We start from the raw sequence: 22,590 nt of genomic DNA, 5'->3' as shown, positions 1-22,590 counted from the left end.
GGACCTGTGCCAGAGCCCATCACTCAACCGACTGAGCCCCTTACGCACCCCAGAACATATTATATTTGAGGGAAAGGCAAGGGGTTTAGAAATATGTGTTAGACTCATTACTCTGTTGAATTATTTCTAGAAAACAGTGACAAATATGGTCTCCCCGAAAGAATAACAGACCTTGTATTATTATAGTTCTGTGGAAAGTGTGTATAATACCTACAAGGTGGTCAGTGTATACCAGGATTATTATGATTTAGAGTTTGTTAGTTTTCATGAAAGAAATTTAAATGGGGGAACGTGACGTGTATTTACCGGCCAGATTGACTTTGCATGTCTATTTCGGAAGCGGAACCCAGGCTGGGTCAGGCTCACGGAGGCACATCCCTGGGGATTAACTGAACTCAGCCTTCACTGGGAAGGTGACACCTGCGCCTTGTTTGCTGCCGTTCTCTAGTTTAACACTGGGAAACCACTCCATGAAGAACGGTTTCTCTTATCGGAAAGTGTAAGAAGTGCGACAGAAGAGTGAAACGGTTCGTCTCGAGTCTTTCTTTTGACTTGATAACTTTGGACTTTTGCCAACAAAGACAAACTAGCTTTCTGTAATTTTAAGGCTTTGGTAGAAAAGGAAATGTTCGGTCTGTGTCATAGGAGAGGATCAAGTGATCACGTGACAGACCCGAGTTCTTTTAATTTCCTTTTTTGTAAACAGGCCTTGCATTCTCCCCACAGATATTTTTAATGTCTTTGGGTTGAAAGGACATTCTACATTAAGCACAAATGCTATTAGTGAATTATAGGTTATTTATATGGGGTTTAGTTTTAAATTAAAAGGCTATTATTGCCTTGGAAAGAAGATCTGTTTTATAGCGTAAAAATGAAATGAAAGACATTGTTACAGTAACCAAAGCGAATTCTGTCTGATAGTCAAGCTGTGCAGGGAAAGAGAAGCTAAAGTCAGTCTTCTCTCTGTTACCTTTCTGTTTTACTGGATCGTTTGTTTAGAGAGAGAGAGAGAGAGAGAGCTTGAGCGAGTGCAAGCTGGGAGGGCAGAGGGGAGAGAGAGAATCCCAAGGCTCCGTGCTGTCAGCGCAGAGCCCACCTTGGGGCTTGATCTTCCGACTGAGATCATGACCTGAGCCCACATTAGGAGTCTGGATGCTAACTCCGTGAGTCACCCAGGTGCCCCTATTACCGTTTAAAAGAGAAGACTGAAATTTATTTTTGTAATGTTTTCAAAACAGCGGTACCTCGGAATTGGGGTGAAAAATGGACAGCGCTTTCAAATGTAAACATTGCTCTTTGGACCTGATGTAACTGGGCCGTGAAGAGGGAGTGAAACATTTTCTGGCCTCAAGTGGGAAATTTGCTTTTGCTTTCCGGAATGCGGGAAGGGGCCCGGTAATAGGACAGTGTGATTGTGGGTCTGGAAAACATTTCTGTGAACCATAAAAGGAGTGTGAAGTTACAGAGCATGAGATTCATTACACGATTCTACAACCCCGCAGAGGTGAGGCCTTACACAAGTCTACAACCCCGCAGGGTGAGCTCGGGTTTCTGAGCCTGCTGGGCTCTGCTCTCATGCTTTTTCTTTTCCTTCAACCTTCATATTCTTTCAGGTGAACGAGGGGGGCCGACTCCTGGTTTTTGAAACCACTGCCGATTCCCTCTTACCTTTTCCCCCTCAAGTTCACCCTCTTCTCGCAAGAGAACTGAAGCGACTGACGTGACGCAGGGGGACGGGGACAGGAGAGCAGGGTGTGTGGCCACCTCGCTGCAGAGAAAGAGTTGCTCCTGTGTCAGGAAGGTCTTCTCAGCCCCTGGGGTTCCTCCCTGGGGTTCTCCAAGCCTTAGCTCTGCTGTACTTGGGTAGGAGAGGGCGGGCAGCATGGTGGGGACCGTCCTCCCGTGTCCGGCGGGTCCCTGTCGTGCACACCGGAGAGGAAGGTGGTAAGATCCATTTACTCATCTCCCGAGGATTCTTAAGAGTACCTGTCAGTTACACTGCGATCCGAGCTGTCATTTGCTCAACAAGCTTTGCTTCTTGCCATCGCGTGGCCTGGGCCTGCCACCCATGGGTATTTGGCCTCTTACCGTCCTTTTTGTTCCTGAGCCGACTGCCTCTGGGATGAATGATGTGAAACTACGTGATGTCTTCTGCTCACCCAAGTTACAGGAGGGGAGCACATGCCATAAGTCCCGTGTCACTGCAAGAAAGGAGATGGAGAGACCGAGGCAGAGCCCAGATACCACCCGGGACGTCTGAAGCCTGGTCCACGCTTTGGATAAGCGGTGACTTAAAAATACAGTGTTCAGGGACGCATGGGTGGCTCAGTTAAGCATCCGACTTTGGCTCAGGTCATGATCTCGTGGTCCGTGAGTTCGACCCCTGCGTCAGGCTCTCTGCTGCCAGCTCAGAGCCTGGAGCCTGCTTCGGATTCTGTGTCTCCCTCCCTCTCTCTGCCCTTCCCCCGCTTGTGCTCTCGCTCTCTCTCTCTCTCTCTCTCTCTCTCTCTCTCTCAAAAATAAATAAACATTAAAAAAATTAAAAAAAACAAAATACTTTTCAGACCCTTTCAACTCTGGTGGCAGTTGGGAGGTAGGTAGGTAGCTCATGATTCTATCTCCTGAGTTCTCTAAGAACCTCGATCTGCAAACGTGGGTGAACATGGCTGGTAAAAACCGACCCCAACCCCAGGGATGGCTGCTTTGCTAATGGCGATTTGGTTGCGAGTTTTTATCTGTAACTGGTTTTCTGCTTAAAAATAAAAGTAATGACATTCAGGGATTGTTCCTAAGTGGGTGGACTCTTGCGTGGGTATTAATCTGGCAGGTGGAGTTTCCATTTCCCGTATTTTGCGGTTTAAATGTTAAATTTCATTCCAAGAAGAAAATCATAATCCCAAATTGCCCTGGGTATGACTCGTCGTGGGTATTTTCACAATATACGCTTAGAACCATTGGTGTTTTCTTTCCTCCACACCTGGTACCTGGGCTGTCGTTTGATGCTGAGGATATGTTATTCTCTGTCTGGCCCCACGGGCCCCTGTCTGAGAGACTGTGGATCCCCGGGTGTTTTCTTTGGGCTAAACACACCATCTGGGGAAATGTACGTGGGGCTTTTTTAGTTCTGTCTTAACCAAGACGTGATATGTTCTTTAACTCATTCCTGTTGAACCGTGCTTGTTGGTTTCAACTCTATTAATTTTTTCTTTTTTTCAAATTTTTATTTAAATTCTAGTGAGTTAAATAAATTCAGTGATGCATCACTTAACATTCAACACCCAAAGCTCATCACAAGTGCCCTCCTTAATGCCCATCACCTAATTTCATCTTTTTTTAAGTGTTTTTATTTTTAGTTTTGAGAGATGGAGAGGGAGAGAAAGAGAAAGAGAGAGAGAGAGAGACCAAGCAAAAATGAGGGAGGGGCAGAGAGTGAGGGAGAGACAGAATCCAAAGCAGGCTCCAGGCTCTGAGCTGTCAGCACAGAGCCTGATAGGGGCTCAAACCCACGGACTGCGAGATCATGACTGAACCTGAACTCTTAACCGACTGAGTTCCCCCAGGTGCCCCTAGATTTCATCTTAAATAGTAGTTTTTCCCATCCAAATACTTAGAAGTGTTTGGCTGCGTCTCACAGTGAGTGACCAAGCTGAGGAGGGTGTCTCAGCGCCTGTGGATAGATCTGTGGTTTATGTGAGTTTTCACGGGGATGCGTATTGTTATCTCAGTAGAAATTCTATCTTGACCCCTGTATAGTTACTTTTGCTAGGAATGCATGATCTTTTACAGATTATACCCCCTCTCAAAAGTCATTAAACACTTTAGTAAAACGTGGAAGACCATCTCTCAGTGATTTTAAAGCAGATTTAAATTTTTCAAATGTTTTTATTTATTTTTTAGAGAGAGAGAGAGACAGTGCGAGCACGGGAGGGTCAGAGAGAGAGGGAGACACAGAATCTGAAGACACGCTCCAGGCCCTGAGCTAGCTGTCAGCCTAGAGCCTGACACGGGGCTTGAACCCATGAACCATAGGATCATGACCTGACCCGATGTCAGATGCTTAACTGACTTTCTTTTTTTTAATTTATTTTTTTGAGAGACGGAAAGAGGCAGCACGAGCAGGGGAGGGTTAGAGAGAGAGGGAGACACAGAATCTGAAGCAGTCTCCAGGCTCTGAGCTAGCTGTCAGCACAGAGCCCGATGTGGGGCTCGAACCCATGAACCGGGGGATCATGACCTGAGACGGAGCTGGACGCCCAACTGACTGAGCCACCGAGGTGCCCCCCCTTAACTGACGTGAGCCACCCAGGTGCCCCAGATTTGAAGTAGATTTAAATGAGGAACAAGAGTGAGTATTGAAAAGGAAAGAGGATAGGAGCATGTATCTACAAATGAGGCTGGTTCTTCCATTGAATGTTGCCTAAAATTAACTATAACCCGCTTCCCTTCTACATTGGTTTCTTGTTTCCTATGTTCCCTCTCTTCCTGGCTGCGTGCCTCCCACCGCTGCCAGAGGGAGGAATAGGCCCGTAGAGATGCCCTCCCTTCCTGAGGATCCCAGAGCTAGTGAGGGGTGGCGCTGGGTCTAGGCCCCGCCTCCTGATAGAAATCCCTTGTGCTGGCGCGTGGTGTGGTGGTCATGTGGCTCTTACGGGGTAACGTGAGGGAGATGTCATCGTCAGTCAGCTGACAGGCGAGCAGGAGCGGAGAGACAAATGTATACACGTTTGTACATACATGCCGTGCTGCATACCAGAAACCGCTAGAAACACAGGTGGAGTGCTCTGGAGATCAGGCAGGAGAGAGATCTCTTCTGGTGGACTCACGTCTGATCTTCACAATCACGTGTCCTCTGTAGGTGGGGCCCTTTGAAGGCCCCAAGCATTTAATGGGTTTGTAACCCTTCATCTGTCATAGTGGCTGTGACTGTCCATTTTCCTAAAACTCTGTCCTCCTCCTGCCCAGGATTTCCTGACGCTCACAGAGCATTCTCCCGCCCCAACATAGCCCCAGGCCGAGGAGAAGGCCTCCCTTGGCCTTGGGTCCCTGCTGCCACGTGCGGGGAGCAGTGGCGGCGGGGCAGGGCTCTCCTCAGCTGTCACAGCCACGTGGCCCGCTGTGCCGGATGCGTGGCAGCCAGGAAGCGGCTGTCTGTTACCTTAGCTGCTAACAGCAGTGAACCAGAGAGGGAAAAGGAAGGGGCGCCATGCTCTTCCACCAGGAGACTACTTTTTCCCTAACATAATAGAGAAAATTAGGTTTCAGTAAAAACTGATGGAGTAAGCCCCTGAGGATTTTTTTTTTAAACCTCAAGTGGAACTTTATCAGCAGTAGACTTTATGTGATGGGTTGGGATGCTTATTTGTTCTGTGGGAGAATGGAAATCTGTAATTAAAAAAAATTTTTTTACGTTATTTATTTTTGAGAGACCGAGAGAGACAGTGGGAACAGGGGAGGGTCAGAGAGAGAGAGGGAGACATAGAGTCCGAAGCAGGCTCCAGGCTCTGAGCTACCTGTCAGCACAGAGCCCGATGCAGGGCTCAAACCCACGAATCCTGAGATCATAACCTGAGCCGAAGCCTGATGCTTAACCAACTGAGCCACCCAGGCCTCCCGGAAATCTGTCATTTTTTATTGTCAAACATTCCTTTTCATGCAAGAGGCCAACCGTGGTGGTGGCTGTAATAGTGCTAACTGTGCCACGAGAATTGAATGGGATAGAGACCGAAATAGGCTTGTGAATGGCTTTTTGTGGCAACAGTCTGATGATGAATCTGGTGATGAATGGCTTTCTTTCTGGGTGTTACAGCGAAACCTACTTCTTGTGCCGTCCCAGTTCTAATCAGTTTCCTTCCTGTTAGAGCCGTGCCCTCCTGGGAGTGCTCTGCAGCATTTTGGAGACATTAGTGTGAAGCTGTAGTTATCAGGGCTTCCCACACAATCTCTGGACGTTTGTTCAGTCAGTCCCCTCGTTTTAAGAAGCGTAGTTATCGGCTTGCTCTTTCTTGGTCGTCATCACTGTGTGCGTGTAAATCCTATAGGGATGTTTATCCCATCGTTTCCAAGTTTTCGTTGCTGACGGAATTATCTCTGTTCGCTTAACAGAACATCTGATCAAATTCATGACCATGGGGGATATGAAGACCCCAGACTTTGATGACCTCTTGGCAGCATTTGACATCCCAGACATGGTCGATCCGAAAGCAGCCATTGAGTCTGTACACGAGGACCAGGAAAGCCACATCAAGCAGAACGCCCACGGCGAGGAGGACTCCCACACACCCTCCTCTTCCGACGTGGGCGTCAGCGTCATCGTGAAGAACGTGCGGAACATCGACTCCTCCGAGGGCGCCGAGAAGGACGGCCACAATCCCACGGGCAACGGCCTGCACAACGGGTTCCTCAGCACGTCCTCCCTCGACGGCTACGGCAAAGACGGGTCCAAGTCCTTGAAAGGTGACGCGCCTGCCTCGGAGGTGACTTTGAAAGACTCGACGTTCAGCCAGTTTAGCCCCATCTCCAGCGCTGAGGAGTTTGACGATGACGAGAAGATAGAAGTGGACGACCCCCCGGACAAGGAGGACGTGCGTCCCGGTTTTCGGGCGAACGTGCTGCCGGGGTCGGCCGCCCAGCAGGACTATGACAAGCCGAAGGCGCTCGGCGGGGACAGCTCGAGCAAAACCGGAATCTCTCCTGCAGGCAACTCTGATAAAAACAGAGTTGTTAAGAGAGAAACAGAAACAAATTCCATAAATCTGAGTGTTTACGAACCTTTCAAATCCAGAAAAGCAGAGGATAAGCTGAAGGAAAACTCCGAAAAGGTGCTTGAAAACCGGGCCCACGACGGCAAGCCAAGCTCGGAGAAGAGCGAACCCAGCATCGGCAGCGTCGCGCTGCCGCGGTCAAAGCCATCGTCCAAGCTGTCCTCGTGTATCGCTGCAATAGCAGCACTGAGTGCTAAAAAGGCTGCTTCCGACTCCTGCAAGGAGCCGGTGACCGAATCCCGGGGGCCCTCTCCCTTACCTAAAGAAGCGAATGACAGTCCCAGAGCCATGGAGAAGTCTCCTGAATCCCAGAGCCTCATCGACGGGACAAAGAAAGTGTCCCTGAAGCAGCCAGATAGCCCCAGGAGCATCTCCAGCGAGAACAGCAGCAAGGGGTCGCCGTCCTCTCCCGCAGGGTCGACACCAGCAATCCCCAAAGTCCGCATAAAAACCATTAAGACGTCTTCTGGGGAAATAAAGAGAACCGTGACCAGGGTGTTGCCAGAGGTCGATTTCGACTCTGGGAAGAAGCCTTCCGAGCAGGCAGGGTCCGTGATGGCGTCTGTGACGTCGCTCCTGTCCTCTCCGGCTTCGGCTGCCGTCCTCTCTTCCCCGCCCAGAGCGCCCCTGCAGTCGGCGGTGGTCACCAACGCCGTTGCCCCTGCGGAGCTGACCCCCAAACAGGTCACCATCAAGCCCGTGGCAACTGCCTTCCTCCCCGTGTCCGCCGTGAAGACAGCAGGCTCGCAGGTCATTAATCTGAAGCTCGCTAACAACACGACGGTCAAAGCCACGGTCATATCTGCTGCCTCTGTTCAGAGCGCCAGCAGCGCCATCATCAAAGCCGCCAACGCCATCCAGCAGCAAACTGTCGTGGTGCCGGCGTCCAGCCTGGCCAACGCCAAACTCGTGCCAAAGACTGTGCACCTAGCCAACCTTAACCTTCTGCCTCAGGGCGCCCAGGCCACCTCCGAGCTTCGCCAAGTGCTCACCAAACCTCAACAGCAAATAAAGCAGGCAATAATCAGCGCGGCAGCCTCGCAGCCACCCAAAAAGGTGTCTCGGGTCCAGGTGGTGTCCTCCCTGCAGAGTTCCGTGGTGGAAGCTTTCAACAAGGTGCTGAGCAGCGTCAACCCAGTCCCAGTTTACATCCCCAACCTCAGCCCTCCTGCCAACGCAGGCATCACGTTGCCGACCCGCGGGTACAAGTGCTTGGAGTGCGGTGACTCCTTCGCCCTGGAGAAGAGCCTGACCCAGCACTACGACCGACGCAGCGTGCGCATCGAGGTGACGTGTAACCACTGTACCAAGAACCTCGTGTTTTACAACAAGTGCAGTCTCCTCTCCCATGCCCGCGGGCATAAGGAAAAGGGGGTTGTGATGCAGTGCTCCCACTTGATTTTAAAGCCAGTCCCAGCTGATCAAATGATTGTCCCTCCGTCAAGCAATACTTCCCCCCCGTCCTCTGTTCTTCCAAGCCCCGCGGGAGCCGGCGCGCACACTGTAACGAAGATTCAGTCTGGCCTCACGGGGACAGTCATATCCGCTCCCTCCAGCACACCCATCATTCCAGCTATGCCTCTAGACGAAGACCCATCCAAGCTCTGTAGGCATAGTCTGAAATGTTTGGAGTGTAACGAAGTTTTCCAGGACGAGACGTCGCTGGCCACACACTTCCAGCAAGCTGCAGATACGAGTGGACAAGTAGAGTATCCCTTCCGTTTTGGTGTTTCGGTGACGAATCTGTAGACATGGGTGCTCAATACGATGCCCTTGGTTTTAGTGGTGGGAACTCCATTAAATGGGAGTGCGTGTGTGTGTGTGTGTCTGCGCGCGTGTGCGTGTGCGAGTGCGCTAGACAAAGGGTTGTTTTCAGAGACTTGAACAACGCTGAAATAACGAGTCTCATTTTATAAACAACTTCTTTGGAAGATGATTTTTCTTTTGACAGAAACTCTATGTACTAGTTGAGTTATGGCGACCTAGATGTGGGATAAATGCGTTCTTAATTGTTGGGTCGTTGGTGGACGTGTGGGAAGTCTGAGATGTGGCCAATTACAGTATCATGGCATTGTATCAGGTTACATCACAACCGTTCCTGGTTATTCCTGGCAACTTGGGGCTTTACAAAAATTCCTGTTATTCATAATTACTGTCTTTTACAGTCAAACAGACTTAATCGGTACCCACTTATATGGCGTGCCGGCCAGTCCTAGAGGTGCTGGTCCAGAAGTATGTTTGATAATAGTCCTCCGTATGATGAATTTAGCCTACAAATGGAAAACGGTCTCCATTTGAACAGGATGTCTTCGCGTTTCTGTGTAGCTTTTTAAAAATTTTATTTTTATTTTGGTGGTGAAGTGTAGGTTGATGTGGGTGAAGTGCATGTCACAGTGGACATCAGTGAGCCCTTTTGTCTTCTGTCACCGCCTTCTCTCCGTGAGCCACCATTTGGCCAGTAGATGGATCGGTGTGTTTTGCAGATACATGATACTTATTTGGAACTAACTGCACGTGTTGAATGAACCAAATTCAAGCCAGACAGACCGTACAGTTTATTGTCCAAACCAGGAAGCTCACAAAGTTGGGAGGGGGTGCTAGTTTGAGTTACTAACGGGCTCGAACTTCTGTTTGTGAGGACCCAGCAGTGGTCCTCTTTCCTGTATTTGCCTCTTGTTGACTGGGAGGTGGACGCCGTGATCCCTTTCCTCAAGGGCACCTGCTGAGATAAGTTCTTTGTAGGATTTGAGTTGGGGGAACAGAAGATCAAGAATACCTCGATAATCTTTTTCTTTGGATGTTCAGTTTAGCGGAGATGGAAATGACAGAGTTTTGAGAGCGTTCTTGCGGCATCGGATGTTAGGTTTCCTTGGCCCGGCCGGGGGAGCACTCAGTCAAGTGGCTGACTTGTGAGGGAAGGTGGCGACTGACGTAGCCCTCCTAGTGTGTTCTGGTGACAGTGCGTGGGTTCCTTCTGGGTGCCCTCGGGCCTTGTCACCGCTTCATCAGAAAGGTCGTATTTCTTCCCATCTTAAAAGGATGTAGTTTTAGAAAACCCATTTCTTTCATTCTCTTTGCTCTCTTGCCTCGTTTCTACGTCTGCTGGTACTCTGCGTGGGGGGCCGAGCGAGGCCCGGCTTCCAGGGCTCTTTCTCTTCATGTCTCGCCTAGCTCGTGTGCGCGGGTCACGAGCTGGCATTTAGAGCTGCCTTCCCATAGTCCGTTCTCTTTGGGATCTTTCTGTTCTGGGAAGGGACAAGGACATGGGCTGAGAGGGAGAACATTTCCTTCTTCTGTGTATTCCCCTAGTTTTGTTCTCTCTTGACCGTTCAGGCTCAACAGCCAAACTCAGGTCAAACTAACTGGGGTGGAGAGTTCCCTCCGGGAAGGAGATGAACACCTTCTTGTGTGCGCACACGTGTGTGTGTGTGTGTGTGTGTGTGTGTGTGTGTGTGTGTGTGGTTGCTCTCCTCGACTTCGGTGTCTTTCTGGAACCAGTGTAAAACGTAGCTCGCGTGTTTCACCTGAAATACTTAGGAATGAGTCTGGCAGAAGAACGCCAATCTAGGGCCAAATATACACCGAGCAGGACATTCCCCTTACCCCCCACCCCCCACCGTGCTGTATTTTCTCTCCCCGGCTCTGCCTGGCCAAGTGTCCACTCAGTTCGTATTAATGCTCCTAAACCTCGTCTGCCTGCACATCCAGGCGTGGCTGGTTGGCAACAGAAACGTGTCCATGGTCCACTCCTTCTGTTCCCATTTTCCCCTTCTCCTGCCAGAGTCCTTGCCCAGAACGGGCGTCTTAATTCCCCGTCTTCTCCCACTAGGCCAGCGCGGGGTTCTCCGCAGACCCAGCGGTGGCCTTGTGTCTTGCTCAGCACGGTGGTTTGTGGGACCCTCGCCAGCACTCGGTTAAATGAAGCCAACGCTGAGTCTCTTCCTCAGTCCAGGGCGTTGGTAGGACCCACACTGCTGTTCTGCGCTAGCCCCCAGTGCAGCGATGCCGGGAGGGGGGCCTCCCCCACAGCTGTCACCTGGTATGGCGTTTGGTGACGCTGGTGGGAGAGCTGGGGGCCGACGGCAGGCAGAGCACAAGAGAGAAGAGGGCAGGTTCTTCACTTGACCTTCTCCGCTTTGCTCTTCACGAGACTTGTGGCCAGTTTACAATTTGTGGACTTCAGATCAATGGAGGACAACAAGGTCTGGCTGTGGCAACCGGCCCCTCTCTGAGAACAGCACTTACAGCCGTCTCCTAACAAAACGCTGAGGTTGAGCTAATGGCACTCCAAGTAGCAGTCTCTCCCCTGAACCCCACCTTTGGTCTCTTGCCCACCGCAGCCTGGTATTTAAACATCTATTTTCTGCTTCTGCTACTTTCACATTCTTGGTAATCCATCGGTGAACTGAGAGAGTGGACTGCCTCCCCTTTGTAGGGACCCCCCCTCCATGGCCCCCCACCCTGGCTCTTCTTTCTGGAATGGGACTCTGGCGTGAAGTTAGCCCTTTCCAGGGCAGGGTTCCCTCGGCCTGCAGGGCAGCCGTAAGTCGGGGACCGTCCACAGCCGACTCCTGCACTGACCCTGGTGCTGCTGCTGATTTTGAAGGTTCAAGGGTACGACTATGGGCTGTCACTCCCCCTCGTTCATGGCCTGCCAGCTCTTGACCGGGCCTAGAGACAGTGCGTAGTACTTCACGGGCAGCGGGATGTTCTTCCTGCCCTCTTCCCTGCCTCCCCGCTGCCCTGCCTCTACCTGTAATTACCATGGTCATGTCAGAATTTTACCTGATACTCCTGCAGGGTTCTGTGCTGATGTTCTGGTCTTTCTCAGATCACTGAATTTTTAAAATTAAACTTAAAAAAAAAAACGTTTTTTAATGTCAGAGAGAGATAGTCCAAAGCAGGCTCCAGACTCTGGGCTGTCAGCACAGGGCCCGATGCATGGCTCAAACCTGAGCCAAAGTCGGATGCTTAACCAACTGGGCTACCCAGGTGCCCCAGACTTTATTTTTAAAGTTTGTTTGTTTCTTTTGACAGGGGGAGAGAGAGAAAGAAAGAGAGAGAGAAAGAAAAAGAACTAGTGGGGGAGGGGTGGAGAGAGAGGGGGACAGAGGAACCGAAGAGCCTGATGTGGGGCTCAAACGCCGCACGGTGAGGCCATGACCTGAGCCGAAGTCAGACATTTAACCGACTGGACCACCCGGGTGCCGAAAGTTAAACTTTTCATTTTGGGATAATTTTAGATTCATGTGCAGTCACACAGCAGTCCTGCGTGTCCTCTATTCACTCTCTCCCCGTAGCACGCTGCGCAGACCGTAGGACAGTCGTCATCACTGGGATATTGGCATCGATGCAGTGAATCTACACTGTGGTTTCCACGACCACTGGAAGCTTTCACATTGCCTTTTTTAGAGCCACCCCTACCCACTGCTTAACCCCCAGCAACCCCTAATCTCTTCCATCTTTACGGTGTTGCTATTTCAGGAATGTTTTATTCCTGGAGCCACAGTCCCCGAGACTTCATCCAGGTCCCGCGGGTATAGAAACTAGTTTGTTCTTTCAAATCGCTGAGTTCTGTTCCATCCGAGGCCATACCGCAGGGCATTTACCTTTCGGGCTTTGCAGGATGCCTGCATTCTTTCCAGTTTGGGGTGAATTCTGAATGCAGCTGCTCTAAACAGTTGTGTACAGGTTTTGTGTGGACCTGGAATGGAAGCCCAGACGCACACTTGCTGGTTGTAAGGTAGTTGCACATTTATGTTTTTGAGAAACTCTTTTCCAGAATGGCTGCCTCATTTCCTATTCGGTCGACAGCGGATGACTGGTCCAGTTTCTCCGCATCCTCACCGGCTTTTGGTGGTGGTATTTGCCCTTTTAGTCATTTTGGTAAAAGTGAAATAGCTGCTTGTGGTTTTAATTTGCAGTTCTCCAGTAGCTCATGATCTAGAATATCTTTTTCATTAAAAAGTTTTTTTTAATGTTTGTTTATTTTTTGAGTGAGAGGGAGGCAGAGGACAACTGAGGGCTGGTGGGGGGGATAGAATCCAAAGCAGGCTCCAGACTCCAAGCTGTCAGCACAGAGCCCAACGCAGGGCTCGAACTCACGGACTGTGAGATCATGACCTCAGCCAAAGCCAGACGCTTAACCGACTGAGTCGCCCAGGCGTCCCTAGAACATCATTTTTCCTGTGTTTAAGTGCCCTCTGTATATCCTTTTTGGTGAAATGTCACTTTTGCCCATTTTGTAATTAGATCGTGCACATGTGTGTTTTAACTGTTGAGTTTTTTAAATACTAGTCCCTCATTGGGTATTGTTGCAAGTCTTTTCTCCCAGCTGTGGCTTGTCTTTCCATCTTTTTAAAAGTTTTTACAGAAATACAGTTGAGCCTTTGCATCTTCAAGCAGGTCTTGGGCAGAGCAGACGGTTTCAATTTTGATGGTGTCCAGTGCACAATTTTCCCTTTCGGCATCAAGCCTGTTTTTCGCTCTAGATTCTGAAATTTTTTTTCCTGTGTTTTTTCCCTAAAAGTTTTATGGTTTTGGGTTTCACATTTCATTTATTTTTGCAAGAGAGAGAGAGAGATAATGTGAGCAGGGGAGGGTCAGAGAGAGAGGGAGACACAGAATATAAAGACAGGCTCCAGGCTCTGAGCTAGCTGTCAGCACAGAGCCTGGTGTGGGGCTCAAACCCGTGAAACACGAGACCATGACCTAAGTCAAAGCCGGACACACTCAACTGACTGAGCCACCCAGGCGCCCCTTGGGTTTCACATTTAAGCCCATGTTCCATTTGGGTTAGTTGTTGTGTAAGGTAGGAGACATACACTGAGTTTTCTGTGGTTGTCTGTTTTCCCCGTGCGCATCTTCTTTCCCTGATACCATTTGTCCCGAAGACTGTCTTTCCTCTGTTTCCTGTGTTTCCTCAGTTGCTTGGCACCTTTGTCAAGTATCAGTTGGGCATCGTTTTTTTTAAAGTAAGCTCTGTGCCCTGTGTGGGGCGTGAACTCACAACCCCAGGATCAAGAGTTGTACGCTTTACCACCTGAGCCGGCCAGGCGTGCCTCAGCTGGGCATCTTTGTGTGTGGTTAGTTCTGGGTTCTGTGCTCATGTTGATTAACACGTCTGTTCCTCCACCAATACCAGAATCTTGACTGGAGTGACTGTAAAGTGTCACTTTTTACCTGTGGTTTTTGTTCTTTTTGTCCTCAAAATAATTTAATTTTTTAAAAATAGGATAGTTGACAGACTTTTTTAGCTAGTTCTTCTGTCTTGCCATATAAATTTTAGAATAGTTTTGTCCATATCTACAAAAAAATCTTGGTGGGATTTTGATAGGAATTACATTAAACTTGGATATATCTTTACTGCGTCGAGTCTTGTAGTTCATGAGTACAGAATGTCTCTCCATTTATTTACATCTTTGATTTCTGTTACCATTTTGTGGTTTTCATCATATAGGTCCTCTAAATGCCATTTTTCTCTTTCTTTTCCTCCTTCCTTTCTAACAATTGTAAATGGTAGTGTGCTTTTCAGCATTCACATGTTCATTACTGATATATTGAAATACAGTTAATTTTTCTTTTTTAAAAAAATTTTTAGTGTTTTTTATCTTTTGAGAGAGAGAGAGACACACACACACACACACACACACACACACACAAACACAGTGCGAGTGGAGGAGAGCAGAGAGAGAGAGATACACAGAATCCAAAGCAGGCCTTAGGCTCTGAGCTGTCAGTACACAGCCCAACATGGGGCTCGAACCCACGAATTGTGAGATCATAACCTGAGCTGAAGTCAGACGCTCAGCCGACTGAGCCATCCAGGCACCCCTGTTAATTATTCTATATTTGTCATGTATGTCATGCCTTTGTTGAACTCGTTTATTGGAGTCAGTGTTTTGAGTGGTTTTTTCAGGTATTGAACCAGCCTTGCATTCCCCCATGGTCAGCCTATGTAGTTCTTTTTATATATTATGAATTTTATCTGCTGATATTTTGTGTTAGAGTTTTACATGTGAATTCATATAGTTTTGTTTCGCTTTTGTTTTTATTTTTATTTTTTTACTGTCTTTGGTGGTTTTGGACAGGTTAATATTAATTTTAAATAATGGGCTGACAAGAATTCTCTTCCATTTTCTGGAAGAGACTGTACAATTAATGTTCATTAAAAAAAATTGATAGAGTTCTTCAGTGAAACTGTCTGGACCTGGAGTTTGTTGTTGTTGGTTTTGCTTTGTTTTTTAAATTTATTTATTAAAATTTTTTTATGTTTTATTTATTTTTGAGAGAGAGAGAGAGACTTGTGAGGAGGGGAGTGTCAGAGAGAGAGGGAGACACAGAATCTGAAGACAGGCTCCAGGCTCTGAGCTAGCTGTCAGCACAGAGCCTGACGTGGGGCTTGAACCCACGAACCATGAGATCATGACCTGAGCTGAAGCTGGATGTTTAACCAACTGAGCCACCTAGATACCGTTTGTTTGTTTTTAAACATCTGGGCTAGTTAGGGACTCCGTCACTTGATAGGGATGAAAGCCCCACTTTCCTGCTGGCTTTCTCTGCCACCATCCGGGCAGGGGTGTTGGGAGAACCTAATGCAGCTGTGAGAGGGTGGAGGTCTGGGCTGTCCCTGCCCTTGGTGTGGTGGGTGTGGGGCCACAGTACTTCCTGTGGTGCGTGGCCTGGAGTAGAGTAGCAGTTGTCTAGAAGTTTTCAATTTTGTTAGCCTGCCCCTTTCCCGGCCCTTTAGCTAGAAATAGTAGGCTTTTGTTGGGGATTTTTTTTTCTTTATTGTCCCTCCCTATTGGCGTTTCTGAGTTGCCACTTTCTTGAGCTCCAAATTTGGGCCAAGGAGGCAAAAAGAAACCCAGAGAACTTACCACTGTGTCATTGATACGGACCTGAGTCCCCTGGCCAGCCTGCCGCCTTCTCTCTTCCTCTTAGAGTCTTTTAACGTTTGTTTTGTAGACAACGCTCAGGAGTGTCATTTGTGCTTAGTCGGGGGCTAGGGAAGGGGACTTCCATTCCATTTTCCTGCAAGTGGAAGTTTCACTCTTTAAACACCATCTGCAGCTGCTCTGTCTTCAAGGGTAGAGCCCCTAGGCTTCCGGCCTGTGACTCTCGGTTGAGTTTTGGAACTAGGTGTCCTGGGAGTTAGAGCACCCTGTTTGACTCCCCGGTTTCCTCTCATCTCTGTGTCTCAGACACTGCCCCTGCCCAGAGCACACCTGCGAAGGCCGTTAGGAATGTGTTGGTGACTCTCGTCCTTTCCCCCGTCACCTGTGGAGCCCACCTTGCTCCTGGGAATGACCTTTCTCTTGGCCCAAGTGTAGTGATCATTCCTTACCCTTTCCTCTCTCCGTTTCTCCCCATTGCAATGTTGACCCCTATTGCTGTCTGAATGGGTCCTTCCAGGCGTTTTCCTAGGGTGCTTGTTGGAGCCCGGCGAAGGGTCCCTCTTTTTGTTCTCCCCAGCCGTGGCTGCGTGTGCCGGATCTCCTTCCGGCGCCTTCCCTCATGTGTATGTTTCTCCTTTGAGACGTTGGGAGAATGCAGTGGGACGAAGTAAGGTTTTGGTGGCCTTTGCTGAATTCCGCCTTCCCGGTTACTCCCCTCCCGTGGCTATCCTGTGGACAGTCTATACAAATGTAGTGATTGCCACCGAGAACCCAGAGTGCCACCCACCGTACTGTGAACCGGCCCCATGCTGGGCACAGCGCAGGTGCAAGTCTCTGCTAAGAGCCAGATTGGAAGGTGTGGTTTGGCCCAAGGCCCACGGCCCCACATTCCCCAGGGCAGAATCCAAGTCACGGAGTCCCGTCACACTCAGACATGTGATGGCATCACGACCCTCAGCAGCTTGGCCTGGCTTGCACTGCCTGCGTCTGCTCATCGCCCAGAGGATCTTGGGTGGTTCCCTTCCCCAGCCACATGGGACCAGGCAGTGCTATAAAAATGGAGCCACGCGGGCCCCTGACTTCTAACACTGGTAAATCTGCCCTGGTTGGAGGTCTTTATTCCTGCCAGTCTGATTATAATAATCCTTGCGCTGGGGCACATGGAAAGAAAGGCATAGGTGGAGGGGTGGAGAAGCTTCCCTGTGCTCCATGAAGTATTTAAGAGCTGAGAACTGTATTTTTAATAATTGATATTAAAATGTACCGGAATGTCATTGCCTCACCTCTCAGTAAAACCGTGACTGAATTTAGCCAAGTGCAGACCTAGCGTAATAACCTCTTAATTGGCGGAATCAGCTCTTCTTCCTGTAGAGTTGACACCAGCGTTAGAATCCGAGAATGTCACGGGTCCCGTGGTCAGCCCTTTCGGTTTACAGTTGGGGAAACAAATGCCCAGTGGGGGGCAGGACGGGGACTCAAGGCAAGATTTCATTCTAGCTGGCTCATCGTTCTTTCCGCTTCGTCACACTGATAACCGAAGATACAGAAGCGTTTTACGGTAGCAGGGACCCGAAGAATTATGAGAATGGACTCTTGGCTTCTAGCCAGGCCAGCAGACAGAGGCGACTTTTCTGCAGTGACCCTCGTTTTCAAGGGCTTGCTGATTCTGTTTAGTTTCTGGGCATTGTTAGCACAGCACAGCATGTGTATTGCATTCTCTTGAGCAGCCCCGGTTTCTAGACACGCTGTGCTCAGGCAGCCGCTTCTGGAAACCGTGGAGCCCACTTCCGTGCCCTCACCCGCCGCCCAGCCTGTTACTGGCCGTAGACTCCTCCTGCCTGGTCCTGTGCTCCTGAGCACATACTTTCAGTTCCCGTTGGACTAGTCCTGTCCCAGTTGGCATGTTCTCCCACGATTATTCTCTCAGTAGATCACACGTGCTGACCCTCCTGCTTTCTGTAAACTCGCTCATATAGCTCTCAGCTCTTATGTAGGAGGTTTTAGTGTAGCAGAACGATTGGAGGAAAGAACAACCCACCAGCTTAGGAAACAAAAGTATGTGGAGTCACTTCTGCTAGACATCCTCCATCGCGTCATTGCTGGCGGAAGGCAGATCGCACGTGAAACGCTTTGTCTGTATTCTCATTGTGAAACTGGATGGCTGTGAAAGCCAGAAAGCAAACTGGTGCACTTTGTTATTGCTGGCATTACTGGGGCGAGGGGAGTGATTCTGCTGTAGGCGCAAGGCTACGAAACTGCTGTCCACGAGGCAGGAACCGTTGACACAGCACAGGGGCTGCCTGTTAAATCGGCTGTGTTTTGGCCTTCAGGCTCACTGCCGCAGGCCGCTGCCGGCTTTGGTCTGTTTGAAATGTAAGCACAAGACACGGTGCATTTATTCCTATTTCTCCAGCTTTTCTCCTCTTTCCCAGGGCATTATCCCTCCTTAAAACAGGAGTTGAAACACACAGAATTTTTCTCATGACTCAGAGGATTCCTCGTGGTGTGACGAGGCTGCCGAGTCCAGGCATCCCTGAGTCCTTAGTGGGGCCGGGATGCGCCCCAGGGCCCCCCATCCCAGCCTGCATTTGTGCACCCACCGCCGCCGGGGGTGGTGCCCGGCCCGGGCAGAGAGGGCACAGGACGAGTAATTGTCACTAATGGGGTGTGACTCCTTTATCTCCCTCTAGCTTGCTCATGTTACTTGACTATTGAAAGGTCATATCTTTAAAAAGTAGCAGTTCTCTGAGCAAATGAGTATGCCCCAGAGTAGAAATTAACCATTCAGTAGCTTAGTACTGAAAATATCCTTTTTCTGATAGAAGTAAAGCGTCAGAAGACACATGAAACCATTTAAGTGCATTTCATTACAGTTGACCATTGAACAACGTTGGGGGTAAGGGACATCAACCCTCCACGTGGTCAGAAACCCACATGTAACTTTTGGCGTCCCCTGAACTTACCTACTAATGGCCGGCTGTTGACCGGAAGCCTGATCGATAACATAAAGACTTGGTTTTGATTAATAGTGTTGTGTACGTCATATGTGTCCTTATGATAAAGTAAGTTAGAGAAAAGAAAATGTTAAGAAAAATCACAAGGAAGAGGAAATCCACTGCAACACTCCACTGTAAAAAAATCCCCACAGAGGTGGACCTGTGCGGTTTAGACCACGCTGTTCAAGGGTCAGCTGTTTACTTTTTTCTAATCAAGACATAGGTATCATCACATTAAACTTCTTGTAAATAACCTTAGCTTGTACAGTGTAGAAATAGAGTCTAAGACCCATTTTAGTTCCTTTGATTAAAAAAAGGAAGAAAAGTCATATTCTTTTAGACCACAAAGAAATCCTGGCATGCCCAGGTGCTAATATTTCCCTCCCCCAATCCAGAGAATGGGTGCCACTGTCCTGAATTCAGAGCATCCCAGAGAAGCCAGTGAGATTCTCCTTAGTGCTGTGACATGCGCCACTGTCTCGAGCAGCAGGGGTATGATAGCATTCTCTAGAAGCAGGGAGAGTGAAACAAAAAAAATTCCAGGGAGTCCAGTTAGGTACCAGTCAGGTGAGTTTAAAACTATCGATACCACACAGGCATCAAGGAGGAGAATGTCTACAACCAGACTACCATGCTTTTTCTCAAAGTGGCACGGAGACAAGGAGTGGGAACAAGAACCCAGAGACAAACGCGAGAGGAAATGGAGCGTATGTGCATGAACGTATACGCATCCACGTGTGTAAGCTGAAGATTAGGTCCTGATCCGGTGTGCTTCCCCAGTGACTGAATGCATTTCAGTAATTGCGAAACACAGAAGCGTTTTGATTTGGGGCAGTAGTGTGTACTGGCTCCCAATTCCTCCTTGAACTTCTGTGTCTCAAGTTGGTGAGCAGCCTCAGTGGAGGAGGGGAGGGATGGGTGAGGACAAGCACCTAGAGTTAGACAGGGATTGGGGTGGGAGGGGCGGTGCCCTGGCCTCCAGCAGCCCTCACAGAGCCCCACGGGCCCCACCGCCCCGTCAGACGCCTCCCCCGGAAGTGGGTACGAGCAAGGTCGGTATTGAACCGCTGGTTTGTGTCCCTGGTATCTGTTACTCTAACACATCTTTCACAGTCTTTGCGGTTCACAATTTCTGTTGTAAAGAACACTCAGTAGTTCCTAAAATCTCTTCTCAAATTTGAATCATGTCAATACTTCTCTTAGGGAACCTGCTAGCAACAGAACCGTTTCACTTACCAGTATTTCCGTGACTGTTTTACATAGTTGTGTATGTATATATAAATACGTAAATGTCCAAGAGGGAAGAGCAAATAATTCATTGTGAATTTTATATGTATCGTGGAGGTTATGTGTTGATCGATCTTGACACAAGATCATGTGAAAGTTACTTTGAGCATTTATGGAATGCAGACTTTGTTTCCTTTTTAGATGTTCTTTTATTTGTGTTGCTGTTTTTCCCCTCTTAAAAAAATAGCATGACCGTGCTGCTTTTAGATCAAAGAGAAGCTGTGGAGATGGGGTCCCCTTGGATCCCAACATATCTGTCCGGCAGTTCTGATAGATGAAATAATAAGCTCTCAGGTCCAAATATGTACACAGCTTCCCAGTGATCTCATTTACCTACTTCATAGATCGTGATGAGAATTAAATGGGATGTTGTATTTAAATGTATGTAAAGTACTTAGCTCACCACTCGGCCTCTAGCGGAATGGGGTCCATATCTAAGGAGCCTGTGGAAAAGCAGATGGTGTAACTCACTTCCTGGGATTAATGACCGTGTGGCGAAAGCAAATAGAAGACTTGAGTTCAAAGAAACCTGTGATAACGTAGACGGCACCAGGATCTTCTAATGCATGAAGCCGTGACTCGGTTTCCCGTGTGGTGGCTTGTTTTCACCTTTGCTATATGTGTGATTAGAGAAGGAACACTATTTTTCAATGACGCGAACCTCTTCAAAGCTGCCTGTAATGTTCTTATTTTGTGATTATAATAAACATGTTGTGGGATAAAGTTTGTATTTTAGTCTTTTCAGGAGGAGACCCAGACAGAATATTCAAGTGAGTTTTCTGGTTTTCCGTAGTTTCCATCGCTCAGAAGTTTAATCCTTAATTTTGGGGGGCTAGATTCAAAGGCTAAAAGAAGTCTTCTTAAAATTTTACAACTCTGTCATCAGTTTAAAAGATCGTTTTGAGTCTTAGCTAGAGTCTGTATCGTGAGGCTTTCTTTAACGGACTTTAGTACCAGCTGGACATTTTGGAAGGTCGTAGGTGCCTCTTGCATGAACAGCTAACTATAATTTGAACACGCTTTATCTCCTACTGTGGTAGGTTTATTTTTGGAGTGGACACAATAAGTCCTCCCTTTATATTTACCTTAAGTTTCCAGTTTGGGGTTTTAAAAATATGCCACATTTACCGCTCACATGTAAGGGGATGAAAAATAGCGTGTTTCAGTTTTTCCTGGTTCGTTAATGTGGGGCCTTTTCCAAAGAGCATTTTTGTCCTAATGTGGTATGTGACTGCTGGATTTTAAGCTCTGTCAAGTTTCCGTTTAATATCTAAATCTATGTCTCTGAATTTGAGTTCATTGGTTTGAATTATAAATCCTATAATGTCCAGCCCATCCATTGAAAGACCAATTCAAGCAGAAAAAGAGCAATGAACTGCCGTGGTCATTCTTTTGCATTTCTGTATTTTAGATTTCAGATGACAGAAGTGACGGGGGAAAGAAAGGAAGGGAAAAAAAATGGGATTAGTCTCTAATTAATTGGTTATTATTCTGGAGAAAGTTTTTAGGAGTTGTGGGAACTGGCCCCTGTGGAGATAGATGCCTCTGAACTTGGAATTACACATTAATGTTGATTTGCCATGGTCATCTGCAAGAATATCTCCTCTAAATCCCCTTCTCTGCACTAAGTAGACAAAATGCAAAAGTAACAAACTTGGACGTCTGCCCGAAGCTGACGTTCTCTTAACCTCATGCTTTGGGACGCCCCTGACCACGCAGTACCTATCATTTCGATTGCACGGGGTGAGGGATTTTACATTAAAAGTGTAACTTCTAAGTTTGCGGTTTCCTTGGACTTGGAATCCGTGATAGCAGTATTTGAAAAGAGCCACGTGCATTTGTTCTGGGGTGTAACCAAGCTTCTTCGCGTCTTAGAAAGTACTTCGTAGGACCAACCCTGTCTCCCCCTTTGGTTTGTCTAGAAGACTTGCACTGTGTGCCAGATGCTGCTTCCTAACCAGTGCAGTTACGCGTCACACCAGAGAATCCATCAGCACAAATCTCCCTACACCTGCCCCGAGTGCGGGGCCGTCTGCAGGTCGGTGCACTTCCAGAGCCACGTCACCAAGAACTGTCTGCACTACACGCGGAGAGTTGGTTTTCGGTCAGTATACCGTTTGCTTCCGTGCCGGGAAAGCCTTGTTCACCTGTCACCGCACAGCGTCGCGCGTGGCCTGTGCGCACGCGGTTTTTGGGGTCCCACAGTGATACCTCAATTAACAGATTCTCCAGGAGCCTTGTTTGTTTGTGGTCGAGATGACCCTTTCGAGTCCTTGTGGTGTCCCCACCCCCCCATCCCCACAAAGCTGAGGGTCAGCGGAGCCCCTCTGTCTAGCCAAAACTAGTGCATGTGGCCAGGTTCGGCCTTGATCAACTTGCTCGAACTTTTTCTTCCTGCACCCTTTTCAGTGTCCCCCTGTTGTCATGCTCTCTGCACTTTAACCCCTGCAAGGGCACCATGCATTTCTCTCCCCTCTTAACACGTCTCCTCCGATCAAAACAGAAGGGGTGCATGGTCCCTTACTTGTACTTCATCATGTCCAAGGATTGGGTGTCTGTCCCTTCCTCACAGCGCTCTTTGTGGAAGAACCTTCCACCCCAGACCCCGGATAAACTTCCTCTGTCCCCTTCTTCCCCGTCTCCCCAAGC

At 48.6% G+C, this 22,590-nt stretch overlaps 1 protein-coding gene across 3 annotated transcripts in view; it reads left to right on the top strand.

The window, feature by feature from the left end:
* ZNF532 (zinc finger protein 532) overlaps positions 1-22,590 on the top strand; it is a 107,895-nt gene that overhangs the window by 42,188 nt on the left and 43,117 nt on the right. For 2 of the 3 annotated variants that reach the window (XM_029922035.1, XM_029922034.1), the window contains 2 exons: positions 6,103-8,465; positions 21,864-22,045. In XM_029922035.1, coding sequence (XP_029777895.1) covers positions 6,120-8,465; positions 21,864-22,045 — 2,528 coding nt within the window. In that variant the 5' untranslated portion in view covers positions 6,103-6,119. The remainder of the gene's footprint in view (positions 1-6,102; positions 8,466-21,863; positions 22,046-22,590) is intronic. The other variant, XM_029922036.1, reaches the window with a different exon arrangement.

The sequence above is a fragment of the Suricata suricatta genome, chromosome 14 (assembly GCF_006229205.1).
Source record: "Suricata suricatta isolate VVHF042 chromosome 14, meerkat_22Aug2017_6uvM2_HiC, whole genome shotgun sequence".
NCBI classification, from domain to species: Eukaryota; Metazoa; Chordata; class Mammalia; order Carnivora; family Herpestidae; genus Suricata; species Suricata suricatta.
The sequence above is the reverse complement of the archived record's forward strand: the minus strand, read 5'-3'. Positions and strand labels throughout refer to the sequence as shown.